This window comes from Vipera ursinii (genome assembly GCF_947247035.1).
Source record: "Vipera ursinii genome assembly, chromosome: 10".
NCBI lineage: Eukaryota > Metazoa > Chordata > Lepidosauria > Squamata > Viperidae > Vipera > Vipera ursinii.
In genome coordinates, this window is record NC_139520.1 from 6,629,046 (window position 1) to 6,649,381 (window position 20,336).

The window sequence follows — 20,336 nt, forward strand, 5'->3', positions numbered from 1 at the left end:
TGCCATAGAGAGGCGGGGTCAAAGAAGCGTCGCTGGGTCGTTAAATGGCAGTGGAGGGAGCGAAGTGACGGGCTGGGCTTATTGGGTGTTCAGAAGCGCCTGCGAATGCTCATTGGCTGTCTTCAGGCCCCGCCCCTCATCGGTTCTAAATGGCACTAGTGTGACCATAGACTATCATAACAGAGCCTCGTCCAAGAAAAGAGAAAACTCTCCTGCCACTGTTGTGGGACAGCTCTTCTAGAAATGTCCAGGGCGGTGGGGGGGGGGAACTTCCATTCCCTCTCGCAGGAAGTCTCGCGTCCCCTCCAGGCGGCTCCGAACCTTTTCCTGCTTCCGCCGCGATGATTGGACCGTTCAATCTGTAGACCCGCCTCTCGACACGCCGTCATCCCGTGGGGCCTGTCGGGAGTGGTAGTTCTCAGCCGGAACATGTGCGAGGGGGAACCATGAACGGGAAGCCGAAGCGGCGGCCGCCCCGGGCGGGGGTTTCGTCTCCGCCGCCGCCGGGAAAAGCTGCCAAGAAGCGCGTGAAGCGGCAGATCTGCGTGGAGTTCTCTGCCGCCTTGAAGGAGCCAGCCTTGAAGAAGAAAGTGGCCGCGGCTTGGGCTCGCCAGGAGCCGCTGCAGCATGGTAAGGGGTAGGAAGCGCTGCGGGTTCCAAGGGGCTAGTCCTCACTGACGCAGGGGGCAGTCGTGGCTGGCATTGACCGGCAGGGGGTGCAGCTTGGCTTTAACCCACCGATATTTTGCAGATGTGTTGCAAAGTGCAATTGGGGGTGTTCTCATCCTGCCCGTCTTTTTATATATATTACAGATATACATATACACACACACACACACACATATACATACATATACACACGTATAATTTACATACATATACAATTGCAAGTGATACACACACATACACATATGCATATATGTGTACAGGTATGTAAAATATTTGAGTCTACTGAGTTAAGTGTATTCAACTTAAAATATACATATATGGACATTCATATATACATATGTGTATATATGTATGTATATGTATATATATTGATATAGTCAACATGCCTAATATTCCTGCCTCCTGTTTTCTAGTTCTTGTTATCTTGATCATCATCAGTGCTGAAAGGCCTCCGGCATGGGAAGGTTGAGATCGCCAACCCAAGATTCAACCAGAATCTTTGATTATATAAATATAAATATTAATTATATAATGTATAATTAAGTTATTTTATATGCATATATATGTCCTGTATACTCTGTGTGTGTGTGTACGGGTAGCCCTAAATTTACAACCATAACTGAGCCCAAAATTTCTGTTGCTAAGTGAGAAAGTTGTTAAGTGAATTTTCCCCCATCTTAAAATCTTTCTTGCCACAGCCGTTAAGTGAATCACTTCAGTTGTTAAGTTACTCACACGGTTGTTCAGTGAATCTGGCTTCCCATTGACTTTGTCAGAAGGTGTTAAAAGAGGATCACATGGTCCTGGGACACTGCAATGGTCATATATATGAACCAGTTGTCAAGCATCCAAATTCTGATCATGGTCGTAAGTGTGAAAAACTGTCATAAGTCATTTTGTCAGTGACGTAACTTCGAACAGTCACTAAATGAACTGCCAAGGACTACGTGTGTGTGTGTGTGTGTGTGTGTGTGTGTGTAGATAGATAAGTAGATTAGATAGATAGATAGATAGATAGATAGATAGATAGATAGATAGAGATATTGATATTTGTGTGTGTGATACATACGTGCACTAATGTAATTCCAATGTATAATTTGATCATTACATTTTAATTATATAATATTCAATTAATAATGAAACTGAAGGCTAAACTAAAGGCTAAGACAGACTCTCATCTAATCTAATATGTTTTTTGCCATGACTTTCATCGTGCTCTCCTGCTCTAAAAGCTGCTGTGTGGATTGTGTTTCCTCTAGAGGCAGTCATTCTGGATCCCGCTCCTTTCCCCCACTGTGTTATCCCGGGTTTCATTCCCAGTGAGGACTTCCTGGAGGAGCTGCGGAGAGAACTCCTGACCCTAGATTTCCATGAAAAGTGTAACGATCTGTACAAGTTCAAACAGGTGAGTGCTCCAAACTAACACCAATTCTAGGGCACTGGTATTCCAAATACTCACTTACTAACTGCCTTGTTGGGTGACTGAAGTTATGACAGTGCTGAAAAAAATAACTTTACAATATATATGCCCATTACAACATTCATCACATCCCTTGGTTATGTGATCATTACAGCCAGCTGTTGTTTCCTGTTTTTTTATTCTTCCTCTCTTGCGAAGTGGAGAGTTTGGAGAGAAAGGGATTACTTTACAAGAGAGTAAGCAGGCATGTAATGGGGAATACACTGGCTGTTTATGGAACACACTGGGGCTGCCAGCACCACTGTATTGTTTTTGAGGTGCATTCCCCATTGTGGCCTGTTTACTCTTTTGTAAACACTTCCTCTTCAATGGATGTCACTGCAAACATGAATTCTCTTTCTAATTATCAAAGTGCTGGGGTGAGCATTCCAAAGGATAGGGGAGTAGCAGAAAAAGAGAGCACACTGATTTTCCACTTAGTGTCCACTTTGCTTAATGACAAGAGTGGATGGCCCCAATTGTGGTCACTACACAAGAGCTACCGGTATGATTTTCTTCTGCAAAAGCTTCCATCTCTGAATAATCTAATATGTCTTTCTTGTTGCAAAGTCAGATGACCTAAAGAGGAGAGGAGGGCCCCACATTGCGGCATTAAGGTAAATTAGCCCGTTTGTTGTTGTTGTTGTTGTTGTTTTAATCCCATTTATATCCCGCCCTTCTCCGAAGACTCAGGGCGGCTTACAATCTAAGAAGCACAAATCAATGTGCTTTAGCAATATATGATCAGCACATTTATGATAGTTCCTAACTTGATATAGTGGCAATCTACATATTTAGGCTTAATTTTCCCGCCAAAATAAGCTATTATATTTTCTTCAGCAAGTCATGGTTTAACAAGTGCTGATTTAGCTCTGTGAAACTCCAGCCTGTGTGTCTTCTGAAAGTGAAGTAGTTGTTGGCACTTTATTTTCCCATTGAGAACAATTGTGCTTGCTTCACTTACTGTTTAGTTAGGTCAGCTTGCAAATTGTATGTATTTATTTAACTATACATCTAGCCCACCCCCTTTCGGGTTTATTCACCTTGAACTGTGAACATGCCCTTTTTTGAGGAACTGGGCCCTATTTATTTATAAAAGCTCAGGACTGTTTAGTTAGGTCAGCTTGCAAGTTGTATGTATTTATTTAACTATACATCTAGCCCACCCCCTTTCGGGTTTATTCACCTTGAACTGTGAACAGGCCTTTTTTTGAGGAACTGGGCCCTATTTATTTATAAAAGCTCAGGACTTGGGTTTGGCTAGTCTAAAGAAAAGGAATAGGAGAATAGGGGAGACATGGTAGCAATGTTCCAGTATTTGAGGGGCTGCCAAAAGGCAGAAGGGGTCAGGTTGTTCACCAAAGCACCAGAGGGAAGTATGAGAAACAATGGTTGGAAACTGATCAAAGAGAGAAGCAACCTGGAATTAAGGAGAAACTTCCTGACAGTGAGATCAATCAAGAAGTGGAACAGCTTGCCACCAGGAATCGTGGGCACTCCATCACTGGAGATTTTTAAGAAGAGACTAGACAGTCACTTGTCTGAGATGGTGTAGGTTCTCTTGCTTCAGCAGGGGGCTGGACTAGAAGACCTCCAAGGTCCCTTCCAGATTCTGTTCTGTTCTATTCTATTCCATTCCATTCCATTCCTTACCTGTCCTGTGGAAGCAAATGCCAGATGCCAGAATGCCTCCTTGCAGAGCTGAGATGCTGCAAGCTCACTTGTCTTCTCTCTCATCTGTTAGAAAAGTTCTTTTTGAAGAATTCCGGTCTTGGCTTTCTGACGTGATCCAGGTAGAGCTGGAACCAACCATTGATCTGTCCTGCGCTAAATATGAATATACAGGTAAGCCAAGAATTAAAAAGAACTCTGAAGCTCGGAATCGATGGTGTTGGTAGAAGAAACTCTGTGATCCTGAAAAAATCTAGAAAATCCAGAAAAGGTCATTGCTCAGCGGGTTTGGGAGCACCTAGAAATGAATGACAATTGCTAGAAGCCAGCATGGGTTTGCTAAAAACAAATCACGTCGGACAAACTTTAACTGCCGCCTTTGACAAAGCAACTTAAGTTGGTGGATCAGAGAAATGCTGTGGACACAGTTCAGTTACACTTCAATAAGGCATTTGACAAAGTAGAACACAGCTTACTGCTTGGTAAGATAGAACAATGTGGGAGAGACAGCATCACCCCCAGATGGATTTGTAAATGACTGACCAATGGCACTCCGTGCCTGGTTCTCAGTGAAATTGCATCTACATGGTGGGGAGCATGCAGTGGGGTCCCCCAAGATTCTGTCTGAGGCCCAGTGCTCTTCAACATCTTCATAAATAATCTAGAGGGGACAGAAGGGGAACACTCCGTACAGTAGCAAGCGGGGGGAAATTTCTAACACTTTGGAAGATAGGCTGAAGATTCAGAAGGATCTTGACAGACTTGAGCACTGGGCAGACGGACTTACTGCATTTAGTTCTGATCACCACAATATATATATATAAAAAAATTGCCGAGACTCTAGAAAGAGCGCAGAGAAGAGCGACACAGATGATAAGGGATCTGGAAGGTAAATTGTACAATGAACGGTTAAGGGACCCAGTCTAATGAAGAGAAGGATTAGGGGTGATAATGATAGCTGTCTTCGGGTACCTGGGGGGCTATTGGCAGAGAAGAGGGCCTTGGCTTATTCTCCAAAGCACCTATGGGCAGAACAAGAAGCAGTGAGGAAAAGCTCGTCAGAGGGACACTCAACCTGGAAATAAGGAGGATTTTCCTGACAGTGAGAATAATTAGTCAGTTGAATAACTTGTCTCCCGGAGCTGTGAGTGCTCCATTGCGGGAGATTTTCAATTTGGGATGCAATAAGGACTCCTACCTTGGGTTGAAGGTTGGACTAGAAAACTTCCGAGATCCTTTCCAGCCCTTTGATTCTATGAAACCTGGGAAAGAGGCTGTGGAATTGGAATGCAAGCAATAGATTGGGACTTGGGTGTGAAGAATCAGCACTGACAACTGGACACACACACACCCGCCTCATTTTAGCCACATTGCCTAATGTAACCAAATTCCCGCTTGGTTCCAGATACCCTGCTGTGTCATGATGACGAGCTGGAGGGGCGCCGAATCGCATTCATCCTTTATCTTGTACCCCCCTGGGATAAGCATGATGGGGGCACTTTGGATCTCTTCTGTACAGATGGTAGGATTTACTACTTATTTTGCCGGCTTGGTTTTATATCACACCTGTCCTTCAAGAGCTCAGGGCAGCTGTTCAGTTGTTCCATCCTTCCATCCCCACCTCCATCTCTCTTTGATGGACACCTCACATAACATGACTCAGATACTTTGAGTGCTGACTGCTGTCAAGCTGCATGTATGGTGGTCTCTTGCATTGACTATTCCAGGGGGAGGCAGCCTTGGCTCTTTTATGACTCGTGGACTTCAACTCCCAGAATTCCTTGAGCCAGCGTGGCTCAGCTTGGAAACCTCTCCCTTTCCCCTCAGCATGGCTGGCTCAGGAATTCTGGGAGTTGAAGTCCACGAGTCATAAAGCGGCCTAGGCCAGGGGTAGGCAACCTTGGCTCTTTTATGACTCGTGGACTTCAAATCCCAGAATTCCTTGAGCCAGCATGGCTCAGCTTGGAAACCTCTCCTTTTCCCCTCAGCATGGCTGGCTCAGGAATTCTGGGAGTTGAAGTCCACGAGTCATAAATGTGCCAAGGTTTGCCTGCCCCTGGACTATTCCTATATACCAACTTCGGCTTTGGCCAAAGCTTATTTTCTGTTATCTGGATGAGGTAGGAAGCATTACTTGGGAATGAAACGAATGGTTGCATGCATAAACTACTACATCTGAATCTCTTGATATTTTCACATTTAAGGCTTTTTGTAGTGCCAAAGGTGAAAGAGGCCTAACTGAATTGTGGGTGAGTCAGGTTCAGTCGCAGTTGCTGCTGCATTTGCCAATCCGGCGTGCAATTTCAAATGTTCCTAACCACAGAAATCCCCTTCATGCATTAGTGGGGGTTTTTTTTGTTCTGTTTTTTTTCATACTGCAAGCTCCCCTTCTTTAGAAATGTGCTTTCTTACTACTACAGTGGGCTGCTATATACACTGCGGTATACAGTATGATACTTATGGTGTTAGGGCCAGACTGAGACTCGGACCCTCCCAGTTTGTAAGCCGAGTCTTTATTTGTAAACTTGATTCTTCTGCTTCACCTGTCTCCAAGGCTCACTTTTCCTTTCTTTATTCAGAAGCCAGGCAAAGCCAGAAGGTTTGTGAACTGTAAGGCAGTGGGAGAATTCCAGATTGTCATGCTTACTCTTGTGTGTTTGTGCCTTTTGTGTGTCCTTGTCTCTGGCAGATCATTTCCAGCCTTTGCAGATTGTCAAGTCTTTGTCTCCTTCCTGGAATTCACTCGCTTTCTTTGAAGTATCACCGGTCTCCTTCCACCAGGTAAGCAATTGTTAACTTTTCCTATGTTGAGACTGTCAACACTGCTAACATCGAATCTTATTTCTTGACAAGAGATGAAGAAGTAGCCATTTCATATGTGAAACTTGTGTATTGCTTTAAGAGATTGAGTTTAAGGTTGGGAGGGGGGGAAGAGTAGGATTGTACCTTCAAGGCCATCTGTAATTAAAGAAGATAAGACCTTGCCGGGTTTTCTAACGGAAGGGAAACTGATTCTTTAAATTAATTGGAGAATATGATTAATGACAAAATTAGAAAGGTGGAGATTTGTGTTTTAATATATTGTGCAAGGGGCGGAGATTTCAGATTCCAGCTTCCTTCAAGCAAGCCTTTGCCGGTGTATTAGGCTAATAAAGGACTTTTAAGGTAAACAATGCCTCATACTCGGAAACTTGACATCGACTCTAACAGGGGTAGGCAACCTTGGCTCTTATGACTCGTGGACTTCAACTCCCAGAATTCCTGAGCTACCCCTGCTCTAGAAAGAGTGCAGAGAAGAGCAACAAAGTTGATCAAGGGACTAGAGGTTAAAACATATAAAGAACCGTTGCTGGAATTGGGTATGTCTAGTTTAATGAAAAGAAGGACCAGGGATGACATGATAGCAGTGTTCCAGTATCTCAGGGGCTGCCCCAAAGAAGAGGGAGTCAAGTTATTCTCCAAAGCACCTGAAGGCAGGACAAGAACCAACGGATGGAAATTAATTAAGGAGAGAGCCTAGAAATAAAGACTAATTTCCTGGCAGCATCTTCGTCTGAGAATTCAGTGTTTATGTGTTCTTTTGTCGTTTTCCTCTGTCCCAGGTGTCTGAAGTCATTTCCAAAGAGAAATGCCGCTTGTCGGTGAGCGGCTGGTTTCACGGCCCCTCGGTTGCGAGGCCACCACGTCATGTGGAGCCAGAGATTCCACGAAGCCCCCACATCCCTCGTGATGTAAGCTGCTTGCTACCTGCAGTTTTGTGGCATTGTTCTACCATACATTTGAGTCTTGGCCTGGTCTACCAAGGAGAAACCTTCACGTTGTTTCATGTTTCATCGTTAGCCTAACGCAGTGGTTCCCAACCTTTTCTATACTCCGCACCCCTTTATTCTCGCACCCCTTAAAAAAGTTCAAAATAACGGCAACGAATTATGCACACACAGTATAATTTTGAAAACCCAAGTTTTTGCACCCCTTGGAATATCGTTTCGAACCCCTGGCCTAACGGCTGTTGTTTCCCCCCAATAGAAGCCGCACTTTGCTGATTTTGTGCTGCACCTGTGGTGTACACTTCAGTGTGGGTGTGGGGATGATGTGCTGGCTATTGAGTGCAAATCAAATATAAGCGTACATGCCGGACTGGAATTTCTCAACCCTGGTCACCTTTGAGAGGCTCGGACTGGCTGGGGAATTTTGGGAGTTGAAGTCCATGTGTCTTAAAGTTGACCAGGTTGAGAAACACTGCACTGGATTATGTGTGACGAGCACCTACCAACATTTCTGGAAATAATAGCGACAGAGGTGGTTATAAGTTGATTTTCGGTGCCACAATGTAAATTTCGGCCTTGTCTTCCGTTCCTCCACATTCTTCCAGCACGAAATCTTGTATGATTGGATCAATCCAGTTTATTTGGACATGGATTCCCAAGCACAGATCCAAGAAGAATTTGAAGATCGATCGGAGATCTTGCTGAAAGACTTTCTCAAGGTGAGTCCATTCTTGGGTGTAAGACGATAAGGCAACAGGTGTGATCCCTATTCTCGATCTCTTTCAGCTTCACATGGCAGGTTGAGAGGTGGTGAGTATAGATGGTCCTTGACTTACGGCAGTTCATTTAGTGACTGTTCAAAGTCACAACGGCGCTGAAAAAAGTGACTTATGACCAGCCATGGGATTCAGCCAGTTCGTACCACTTCGGCAGAACCGGTAGCTTAATTTTTTGTTGCCCAGGCCCAGAATGGACTTCTGGAAGCGGCATCCACACACAGAGAACCGGTTGTTCCCGTATTTGAATCCCACCACTGCTTGTGACCGTTTTTCACCCTTACGACCGCTGCACCATCCTCAGCCATCCCGTGATCAAAATCCAGATGTTTGGCGGCTGGTTCATACTTACCACGGTTGCAGCGTCCCGGGGTCAGGCGACCCTCCTTTGCAACCTTTTTGACAAGCCGAGTCAAATGGGGGAGCCAGATTCATTTACCAGCCGTGTTAACTAACTTAATCACTGCAGTGACTCGCTTAACAACCGTGGCAAGGGAGGATGTAAAAGGGGGCAAAAGTCACTTGACTTAAAATGCGACCGAGGGATTAATTCCGTCGGGCTCGCCCATATGCTGCTTTCGCAGACTCCTTGCTTCCCAAGAGCTTGCTTCAGGGGTGCTTTCCTTCTGCTTGGTTCCCAGAGAGACAAGTATCAGCTGGTTTGCAAAGCTCTCCAGACGGAAGAACTCAGCTGGAGCACTAGAGGTCCTCCCAACAACAGGTAAAGCTGCTCCAGGCCGCCTCACTCCCACTTGAGTAGCTGTGTTCCTTTCCAGCCACGGACCCGTGCCAGCTGGATTTGGCTCTTCCTCAAAGATCCCCCGTGAGCGTAATGTGAGGCTCTCGTGCGAAACTGGATCACCTTGAGAACTTCAGCTAATCGGGCCAGTCGTCTTATATGCTAGTAGGAAAAGGAGGATATGATTTTTTTTTTAAAATCCCATTTATATCCGGCCCTTCTCCGAAGACTCAGGGCGTCTTACAATCTAAAGCCATCTCATTTTCCCCCAGTGGGGGATTTGCAGACAAATAAGATCTTGATCACCATCATCCCCAGCCAGTCTTCCTCTTGTCTTCTCCCCCCTCTTCCCAAGTTTTATTTTTAATCCCATTTATATCCCGCCCTTCTCCAAAGACTCAGGGCGGCTTACAATCTAAAGCACAAATCAATGTGCTTAGCAATAGCCTTCATTCTATGTATATGCCTGCTTATTAGGGCTTTCACACACACCCCAAGCGGCATTATTACAAAGTCAGCTTATTGTCCCCAATAATCTGGGTCCTCATTTTACCTACCTCGGAAGGATGGAAGGCTGAGTCAACCTTGAGCCTGGTGGGACTCGAACCTGCACTAATTGCAGGCAGCTGGTGTTACTTAAGGAGGCATTAGCCCACTGCTCCACCAAGTTCTGCTAAAGAACAGAACTTCCTAAAAGAGTTTGACATCCTGTGGTTGTTTACAGGCCTTTCTTTTGTGGCTGGCGAGAGGATTTTGTTTCTCCCAGCCTTTTAAAAAGAAAGGCTAGCCTCTTGGGAGACAAAACACAAAATACAGGTGTGGGTTTTTCACAACCCGCCCTTATTTTAGATCCCACGCAAAAACCCTGGTTTGCCAGAGCGAACCATTCTGGATGACAGTCCCTGCTTGTCTTATATTCCAGTCACGACGCTCGCTCTAGTCTTATTTCAAAAACCTGCTGTGGAAAGGAACCAGCATGGAATCAAAAGGTAGCGTGCAGTTTTACACAGCCACCACCCTCTGCATGTTTTCCTCTTTCCTATGTATGCAATCCGCGGCTTAGAACCATACAGTCATTTGGTGACCGAAATTACAACGGTGACGTATTGCTGGTTTTCACACAACCACTGTAGCATTCCCCCATGGTCCCACGATCAGAGTTTGGATGCTTGGCAAGAGCCCCGGGGTCACGTGATTCCCTTTTGCGGCCGTCTTGACGAGCCAAGTCGGTGGGGAAGCCAACTACACTTGAACAACCCGGTTACTAGTTTAGCAACAGCGGTGATTCGCTTAGCAGCTGTCAACAAAAAAAGGCTGTAAAAATGGCGCAAAAACTCAGCCGTCTCACTTAGCAACAGAAATTCTGAGCTCAGTTGTGTTCGTAAGCCGAGGACCACCTGTATCAGTTGTGCTGTGTTAGCGGAGCCTTTCAGCGAAGTGTTTTGAAGAAGCTTAAACTGTCTTTTTTTAGGCATTACGAGAAAGCAGAGGAGAAAAACTTGCCGGCTATTTTAAAAGGGTGCTTGGAACTCTTTCGCTCCGAAGCCTTGTTCCTACTGCTTTCCAACTTCACGGGCCTGAAGCTACATTTTCTAGCCCCAGAGGAGGAAGAGGAAGGAGGAGGAGGAGGAGGAGAGTCTTCTGAAAGCTCACAAGGACCCAGCAGTCAAGAGGAAGCTGCCAATACAGACTCTGCGGAGGCACCGGGGAACGAGAATGGTATATTGAGCTTCCGGATCTAGTTGCAGTCTATCTGTCAGCGCAGCCCAAATTACAGTGTGCCCAAAATGTTTTAAGAGGTCCGTATCCATTCCAACTCTTCAGCTCCCCTTTCATGTGGGTATCTGGAGAACTCACAAGATCGATTTCATTGCCATTTGGCCTCCTAAACACTTGATCTCGGCCAAGTCACGTTTGTAGGTGGATCGGTAGAAGTTGGGCAGAACGTGAAAATAAGCTCTTTTTATTTTTAACGAAGTAAGAGATTTTTTTTTTCTCTTCCAAATGATTACTGCTGTATGTTTGCCGTAAATTCCTTGGGAGCACAGAAAGGTGTATTGAGCAGTTTCATAATTTTTTTTAATCCATGCATGTTTTTGTGTGTTTTTTTGTTTGTTTTGTTTTTTTGCTTTCACGCCTGGGTGAATGCGCAGCCCTTTCTGAAATCTGCCAAGTCCAGAGAACACCCAAATGTCCCCTTTAATTCTGTCCAGAACTGTTCTGAATGAGAGCAACGGGACGTGTCTAAACGGGCCCCTTTTCAGGATGTTGAGGAATTCCACTCTCCTTAGTTACCCGCTCGCCCTGCCAGGACACAACATCAGCACTGTTGACCATCGGACAGAGAAACCCGGGTCTCTTGTTCTCCCGTTGCTGTGTCTGTTGATCTGGCTTCCTGTACACAAATTTGTGTTTCTTGCGGTTCTCTTCCTCTGACACAAGTTGAGGTGGATACAGAGACCTTTTCATCCCTCCCTCGGGAGTAAACATCAACAGAACTTGGGGCACCAGCTCTTCCTGCTTCTCCATAGCCTTTTCTTTTGGGGTGGGGTGTCTTTAACAGCCAAGAGGCACCGTTAAGGAGATTGTCTAACGGTGACCTTCTTCCTGTCCATATTGGGGGGGGGAAACCCGTCTCGGCTCGAAAGGAGATTGCTGAGCCCATCACCGTTATGTGAAATTTCAGAGGATTAGAACTTACTCTGGGGAAATCTAAGGGTTAGGGTCTTTTTCTCCCTCCCTCTCCCGGGAAAAAGGCAGTATATATAAATTGAAATAAATAAATAAATAATTTAAAATGGTACGTGGCCATCGCCAAAGGCGAGAACACCTGGTCTTCTCTCCTTTAGGCGTCCCTCTTTGCACTGGAGAACTGAGACGCTGGAGGAAGGGATGCTACACGCTGGTCCACGATGCCCAACGAGCAGAGTTTGCCTTGGATCTGCTGCTGTTCTGTGGCTGTGAAGGTTGGTCTCCGTTCAAGCTGTCCGAAACGTTCCGTCAAAGGAGGAAGGACAGGGTGGAAAGGCCAAGTGGGGGCGGGGGGGTCTCTTGTTGAAGCATGCAAAAGGGATTAAGCTCACTAAACAAGCAGCCTCTCACTCACTAATGAATAGAATAGAATCTGGAAGGGACCTTGGAGGTCTTCTAGTCCAGCCCCCTGCTCAAGCAGGAGAACCTATACCATCTCAGACAAGGCATATACATAGAATGAAGGCTATTGCTAAGCACATTGATTTGTGCTTTAAATTGTAAGCCGCCTGAGTCTTCGGAGAAGGGCGGGATATAAATGGGATTTTTTTTTTTAAAAGTGACTGTCCAGTCTCTTCTTTAAAAAACCTCCAGTGATGGAGCGCCCACAATTTCTGGAGGCAACTTCTGTTCCACTGGTTAATTGTCCTCTCCTTAATTCTAGGTCGCTTCTCTCTTTGATCAGTTTCCAATCTTCAAAGGCGCCCAGCACTGGCTAGTTTTGAAGTCTCTTCATTTTTCAGCCACTTGCTTTATTCCATTAATGCAAGAAGATAATTCTGAGTTAACCACAGAAGGGAAAAATCCTTTATGCCTAAATGATTAAATATAGTATCTCTCTGGAAACTGCCTATAGACGTTGTATACCTGTCTTCACAATGCAAAGCTATCACTAGATTATTATTTTTTGAATTGGGTTGGCCAATCGCCTCTAAATACAAATTTTAAAAATCTTCTCTGTACCGATGTTGCCCAGAGCCTCTAGCTGAAATGGACGGCACATAAATCAGTAAAAATAAACGTCACAATTGTGTTTGAAATTTGTTTGTGGCTGCTCGCTTTAAAATTTAAATGTGATCTTTATTTCTTTTTAAAGACTGGAACATCAAATCGGGAGGCTTCACTTCATACATTGCAAAAGGCGAAGATGAAGAGGTAAACATATTTCTCCCCCCCCCCCCATTTTCAGGGGCACAGGTGAAGTTGCTCAGAGACCACAGGCCATTTTGAAACTTGCCAAGTTTTTCCTATCCTTCCCTTTCCAGATGTCCAAGCCTTGGGAAGTAGCTCACGGGTCCTTCTTAAAATTCTAGGGCAGGGCTTTTCAACCTTTTCACCCATTGTACCACTTTTAGGATGTGGCAACATCCGAGTACCACCAGTTGCCTAGCAAAGTGTCAAAAACTTGATGACCAAAAAAAAAAGGAAAAAAGTGATGAAGTACATGTAGTCCTCGACTTACAACAGTTCGCTTAGTGACTTTTCGAAGTTACAATGAAAAAAGTGCCCCTCAAGCCACAGCCGACCAAGACCCCTGCCTGCCCGCCCGGCGGTGCTCTTCCTCCTGTCTGAGGTTTTCATTGTTGTGAGCATTTCTGTTGAGGATTGGCAGCGGGGGTGGGGTGGGAGGTGTTCGTTTTTTATTCCCCCCCCTCCTGTCTGCTGGGTGGTTGCAGCAGGTTTTGGTCACTTCACATGACCCTGGGACACTGTGACCGTCATAAACATGAATCAGTTGCCAAGCGTCTGAATGTAGATCACAAGACCCTGGAGATGCTACAACATTCCAGCTGATCGGTGCTTCTTCTGGGCTGAGCAGAAGTGCCGGGATCCGTGTTGAGCTCCAGCTGGAGGCTGGCGCTGATCCTGGCGCTTTCGCTGAGCCCTGACAGCCCTGCAGCTCCAGCCGTCTCTCACTCAGGCTTGTGCGGTGCTGCCACCGGTTCAGCTCATTCCCCTCCCCTGCTACCACTTTTCTAGGATGGTCGAGTACCACCTGCCAGGTGTCAATGTACCACAGGTGGTACCCGTACCACTGGTTGAAAAGCCCTGTTCTAGGGAACTGCTTTACCTGCCTGCAACAAAACACTGCATGCCACTTGAAAGGCAGGGTTTCCTGGTGACCTTAGCCTCATTATCATGCAAGGGGCAGTGAAGTACTAAAAGGAATCTCAATGCCCAGAACTGTGTTGGATCAGGAAAATTACGCAAAATTGGAGCGCGGGGCAAAACGGATCTAAATATTCTAGAGATGGCCCCCAACTTACAACCCCAAGTGCGACCAGAATTTCTGTCACTAAACAAGGTTGTGGTTAAGTGACTTGTGCCCAATCTCACCTTTTTATCACGGTTGTTAAGTGGACCACTGAAGTTAAAGGATTGGCGCATTCGTTAAGTGAATCCGCTTTCCACTGACTCCGTTGGAAGCCAGCTGGGAAAGTCATAGTGGTAAATGGCGATCCCAGGGCCTTTGGTTGCTGCAGCCTTTGGAAGTGCACGCTGGTTGCCAAGTGTGCACATTTTTATCATGTGACTGGGAATGCCGCCAGAGTTGTAATTGTGCAGACTGGCGATGTCACTTTTTTGAATGCCAGTGTAACTTTGGTCACTAAACGATTCGTTGTTGAGAACTACCAGTCTGCATGTTCTTATATTATTTCTTCCCTACTTTATTCCACCATCATACCCCAGTTGTTTGTTTCACCCTGTAGGGGATCTGATTCAATTCAGTAATCACTTTGGTATCCTCCTTTTTTAAAAAAGCACACAAAACAAAACTCTGTGGCATCTTTTTTTAAGGTGCATTGACAAAAGTGAACAGAATACTCCGTCACAGACTATTGCTAATGCTATTGTGTTACTGCCAAGTTCTACTTTCAATTTCCCTCGTGGTTTCAGGCAAAGAATTTGCCTTTTTTGTGCAGTTTCAAAAGGACTGGAGCTGGCTGAATAGAGGGTCATTTTGTTCCCACAGTAGCCACTTAGATGCTTCTGTGAATTTGAACGTAAGCCTAATATAGCATCTGATAATGAGGAGCCATTGACAATCCTGTTTTCCATGCTGCATTGAAGCTACCTCAATGTTTATTTTATGGGAAATTATAGTTACTTGTATTCTATCATTCTGTGCATGCACCCTGCATATTTCTAGAAGAGGAACTAGGTAGGATTTTATTGAAACCTGTAATATGGACAGATGCATTCATGAAAGTAAGGTTTTCCTGCACTGTCCTTAGAAGTAAATGCAGGTTGTTTTCTTAACTGTTCTTTGTTTTATTCTCTTTTCAAGCTGCTGACGGTTAATCCAGAGGCCAATTGCCTGGCTTTAGTTTACAGAGATCGAGAGACACAGAAATTTGTAAAGTACATTAACCACTATAGTTTGGAGCAGACACCTGATGGAAACGAATTCTGGGACTTCTCCTTTGTTTACTACGAATGAGAGATAGTGCCAGCAAGTGACGGCAAACCATTTCTTTTAAATACTCAAATAGGACAGTTTTTCTTACAAAGAAAGATTCTGTTGCACAATCTGCTTTGCTCTTGATGTTCCTGCAAAACTTAACCCTCCTTTGCTGGGGGCCCTTTTGGAAATGACGTGGAAGCCATGGTCTGAACTGCTGTGGGGGCCACAAAGCTTCCACATTAGCAATGTAAACACCATTTTATTTGGGCTGAGGTAGGACTCTGGCTATGGTTCAGCCTAAACAGCCTCAGAAAACAAGGTGGCATGGACCAAGCCAATATTTGCTATGTTCTCCAAAACTCACCACTTCTCACAGACGAAAAAAAAGTGTTTCCTATTCATCTAATTATGTGGTATTTTGTAGGTTGAGTTAAGATTATTATGGTTTGTTGAGTCTCTACTAGTTGGATTCACGGAGCTTGTTAAGACGTAAATCAAGCAGCCTTTGAAATGTGCAAACCTAGATGGATTACTGGCAGCTGCACCAAAGAGAACTCTAATTCAATATAGTAGTTGCAACCAGCTTAAAAATCAAGACAAAATTCTGAACCAGAAACGGTGAAATTTTAAAAAGGCAGTGACCCTTTATAAACTTTATTCTTAATCAAGACCTCACACTAATTAATAATAATAATAATAATAATAATAATAATAATAATAATAATAATAATAATAATAAAAGGCTTGGCGTTACTTTAAGCTTTCCTTTTCTTGCTTCGTACAAAGACAGATTAGTGTTTCTCCACACTGTCCACCAACCTTGGCAACTTTTTAAGACTTGTGGACTTCAACTCCAATCATGGCTGGCTGTGGAATTCTGGGAATTGGAAGTCCACAGTTTTAAAGTTGCTGTGATTGGAAGACCTCTGATCTAAACGGAACTAAATCATACTAATGGACTGAGGTCTGTCGAGTTTTATTGAAGAATCAAAACCTGCTATTTTAATGAAACAGCCTCCAGGGCGGTTTTTTTGGCTTCTGAAATTCCCAGATTTGGTCTGTAATGTCCACAAAAGCTTGGCCATCTCCCCACGAGCATGATATTTATGAAGGACCGACGTACTGGCCTTCTCTTCCCTGGCACAAGCGGTCGAACGATCAACCCTAGTAAGCTCTCCATATTGCACTTTACCGGGCACTAAACTGACAGCATCGCCTACTGTCTATATCTGCTGCTAGATCTTTCTGCTCATCTCCCTGGGCTGCCAACCTAGACGAGTTTTCGGCCTCCAGTCTCACACTGATCAAGAGCAGGTTGTTCCCAGACGCATGATTTTGATGAGCATATTAACGCTGTTGTTCTTAATAGCATCCCGGCAGGCAGCAATCATTTGCATTTTGTGTTTACCAACTGGAGAGAAAAAAAAGAAGAAAAATGAGTGAGCGGAGTCTGTTCTTTTCCAAGAATGCAAATGAAGCAGCTTCTTTACAGTTCAGAAGGAGAACGTGTTCTCTTCCCCCACCACCACCACCACCCCCCCACTCTCAAATCAGCTGAGGGCTCAGAGGGGACAGCCTGTGCGGGACACAACTATTCTCGCTGCTCGCTGTTTATGTATTTTGAATTTACTCGGAAGGCTGACGGGCCTCCGTGGCCCATTTTAAATCTGTTGGCATGACATGCTAGCAGTCATGTGCTGGCATCTCTTAGCCAAGTAGTCTTAAGAGGAGACTGGGGGGGGGGGAGAGAGGGGGGGATCTGAGGCTGGAATCCTACAAAATGAAGCCTCGAGGAAGAGAAAAGGCCAGGTGGGATTAGGGTAAAGGGGAAAAAAAAACAGGTTGATGTTCTCGTGAAGCACACAAAACCAAGATTCTTCTATACAAAGAGACCTCCCATTTCAATAATTTTGGAGAAATGGTGGACCAACCATTTGCCACTTTGGGAGCACTGCTTTTATTTCCTGCCAGAGAAGGAAGACTGAATTCTGCTGAGGTGCAAATCGGGGCCAAAGTAATTCTAGATCGATGTATGTCAGCTTTAGGATGTGTGGCTCTCAACTCCCAGAATTCCCTAACTGGCCTTGCTAGTGTGGTTAAAGGCCTTGGTGTAGTCGTGTTTCTCAACTTTGGCAACGGTTAAGATCTGTCGACTTCCAACTCCCAGAACCCCTCAGTCAGCGTGAGAAAGCCAATTCATGCCTTTCTTGACAACATAATCCCCAAAGTGCCTCTTACCAAGTGTCACTTGTAAGAAAAGCCCATGATAGCAAAGCTCCTTTCCTGCCAATGGCAGTTTGTGTTTTTCCCAGACGACTGTGCCTTGGGGGGGGGGGGAAACTTCATGCTTTCCAAAATATTACTTTTTGCTCTAGAGAGTCCATGCCAAATGAATGCTCATGCAACTTTTTCCAAAGCAAAGAAACGATTTTATTGATGCCTTTCAGCTTGACCCTTTCCCCCCCTTCAATTATAAATAATCTGAACTGCCATCGCATCTTCATGCCTCTGTTATAAAATTTTAATAACCTAGGAAGCACCTCCTCCTATGGGGCCGATGGTGTTCTCTGATCTTGGTTTGTTTTCTTGCAGTGCACTGATTACTAGTTTGGTAATGAAATGTCTGCAAGAAATCAACCAAGCTCGGAGAGCACCATGGATTCCACATTTTGACCCTGAGTTACAAGTTCTCTTCTATTGGAATATGGTCATCTGTAGAGTCCTTGGTATTTTCTGACCTTGGTGGTTTGCTTGATAATGTTTCACAACCCAACTGGGCCACATTATCAATGCCCTGATGGGGCACTGAAGAGGTTACCCAATTGGATCATGAAAGGTCTACAGCAGGGGTCTTCAAACCTGGCCCTTTTATGACTTGTGGACTTCAACTCCCAGAATTCCTGAGCCAACCGTGCTGTCTCGGGAATCCTGGGAGTTGAAGTCCGCAAGCCATAAAAGGGCCAAGTTAGAAGACCCCTGGTCTACAGGAAGTCAGCCAAGCTCAGAGAGCACAGAGGATTCCACAGTTCAACCCTGAGCTACCAACAGTCTCTTTCGTTGGTACCTCCTCTTATATGTTTAGACATAAGCATGCGACTACAGCTCTCCACACAACTACACAGCTTTACTTGAGAACCGGATCACAAGGAAAGCTTTCCTCAAGTTCAAGGAAATGCAGGCCTGGCTCCCCTTGAGTCCTCCAGGCAAATGCAAGAATGTCAGCAAGACCTTTTTGTTATCCAGTTTGAAGATTTCCCCGCTCAAAATTCACGCCTGTGCCTTGCCAAGCTATGATTCATTTAGGCACGCGCTTTTCTCTTCAAGCCCCAAAGTGACATGAGGTGTAAAAGAAATAATTCTCCACCACCACCCCCTTTGGAACCTACCTCGGAGATGTCCTGCTCGTTGGATGGCTTGATTTATTGCTTTGAGATTATTTAAAAGCTCCGAGTGGTTGCTGCAGCGAATCTTGTACTGAGACAATAAATCCTTGTTGAGGTCATACAGTTCCATATACCGTTTCTTCATGTTTCTCCTGCATGGGTAAACAAAAAACAAGAGTATAAGCAAACAACATGGAAAGCTATTTACTTGTTGGGATTTGAGAGGCAATGAATCCAAGACGAGCTTTCCACAAACTCTTTGTTAGTGCCAAAGCTGGATCTTCTGGAGACAGAAGTGGAAAGACAGCATAGCCTGCTCTGGGACAGGTGTGTCTCTTGAGTATTTTAGTACAGGTAATCCTCAACTTACGCCACAACCGAGCGCAAAATTTCTCCCGCTAAACAAGACAGTTGTTAAGTGAATATGGCTCCCTTGGTCAACCTTTCTTGCCAGAGTAGTTAAGCATTAATTAGGTTAATCACATGACCCCGGGACACTGCAACTGTCCTACATGTTGCCATTGCCAAGCGTCTGGAGTTTGATCAGGCGACCCTGGGGATGCTGCAACGGTCGCAAATGTGAAAAAAAGGTCATATCACTTTTTCCCAGTGCCGTTGTAACTTCAAACGGTCACTGAACGAACTGTTGTACATTGAGGACTGCTTGTACAGACCTGCAAAAGTCGCAAATGCGAGGATTGGTGCTAAAGTTACTTTGTCGGCACTGTGGTTAACTGCAAACGGTGGCCAAACCAGGCCATTGCTAAAGAAGAACTACCTGTACCAGGTGTCTTGTATCTGTCCCACTGCAATTCAGTTCAGCAGCTTTGACCCCTACCGCAGGGGTCTGCAACCTTGGCAACTTTTCGGACTTGTGGACTTCAGCTCCCAGAATTCCTCAGCCAGCATAGCTCTCAAGGTTGCAGACCCCTGCCCTAGTGCATCTGGCGCTTGGCTTCCAATCCCCTTTCGTTTGAATCAAGCAGCACTTTTGTTTTGACCACCATCATCCTCATTTCAGCCACTGCCTATCCACTGCAGGACGAAGGCCTCTTCTACCTGTTTTCAAATCATACGGTCTTCAGTTTTCCTTCGCCACTTGGGCCCGCCATGCTTGCTGATCAGTCCGTGTTCTATCAGTCGGGGTTATGATCAATCGGGGGGGGGGGGGTATTCACTCACCAGTCCCCCATGAGGCGGGAATCTTCTGCTCGAACCAGCATGCTCCGGATGCAATTGGAGCTCTCCGCCATGTTGGCTGTGAGCTTCTGGCAAACTGTATGAGGAACTGTCCATCTGTGGAGGAGAAGCATCCACAATTTAAGATACCCCTAGTAGGTGCCTGGCAGTCTGGAGACGTAAGACGTTTTTTTAAAAAAATCCCATTTATATCCCGCCCTTCTCCGAAGACTCAGGGCGGCTTACAATCTAAGCACAAATTAAATGTGCTTAGCAATAGCCTTCATTCTATGTATAAGGTAAAGGTAAAGGTTCCCCCGCACATGCGTGCTAGTCGTTTCCGACTCTAGGGGCCGGTGCTCATCTCCGTTTCAAAGCCGAAGAGCCAGCGCTTGTCCGAGGATGTCTCCGTGGTCATGTGGCCGGCATGACTAGACGCCAAAGGTGCACGAGCGCTGTTACCTTCCCACTGGAGTGGTCCCTATTTTTCTACTTGCATTTTTATGTGCTTTCGAACTGCTAGGTTGGCAGAAGCT

At 45.3% G+C, this 20,336-nt stretch overlaps 2 protein-coding genes across 2 annotated transcripts in view; one reads left to right on the forward strand and one right to left on the reverse strand.

Annotated features, from left to right (window-relative positions):
• Positions 1 to 438: 438 nt before the first annotated feature.
• OGFOD1 (2-oxoglutarate and iron dependent oxygenase domain containing 1) lies at positions 439 to 16,537 on the forward strand. Its single transcript, XM_083370465.1, has 13 exons — positions 439 to 630; positions 1,929 to 2,074; positions 2,699 to 2,745; positions 3,873 to 3,973; positions 5,205 to 5,321; positions 6,489 to 6,580; positions 7,402 to 7,530; positions 8,172 to 8,285; positions 8,984 to 9,063; positions 10,553 to 10,800; positions 11,931 to 12,047; positions 12,929 to 12,987; positions 15,122 to 16,537. Exons 1-13 carry the CDS (start codon positions 447 to 449, stop codon positions 15,272 to 15,274), a joined length of 1,587 nt encoding a protein of 528 aa, XP_083226591.1. The 5' UTR covers positions 439 to 446; the 3' UTR covers positions 15,275 to 16,537.
• BBS2 (Bardet-Biedl syndrome 2) overlaps positions 16,413 to 20,336 on the reverse strand; it is a 31,922-nt gene continuing 27,998 nt past the window's right edge. Inside the window, exons 14-16 of the mRNA XM_083370249.1 lie at positions 19,804 to 19,917; positions 18,625 to 18,773; positions 16,413 to 16,649 (exon numbers count right to left, since the gene is read on the reverse strand). Of these exons, the coding sequence (XP_083226375.1) occupies positions 16,543 to 16,649; positions 18,625 to 18,773; positions 19,804 to 19,917 (370 nt within the window). The 3' untranslated portion in view covers positions 16,413 to 16,542. The remainder of the gene's footprint in view (positions 16,650 to 18,624; positions 18,774 to 19,803; positions 19,918 to 20,336) is intronic.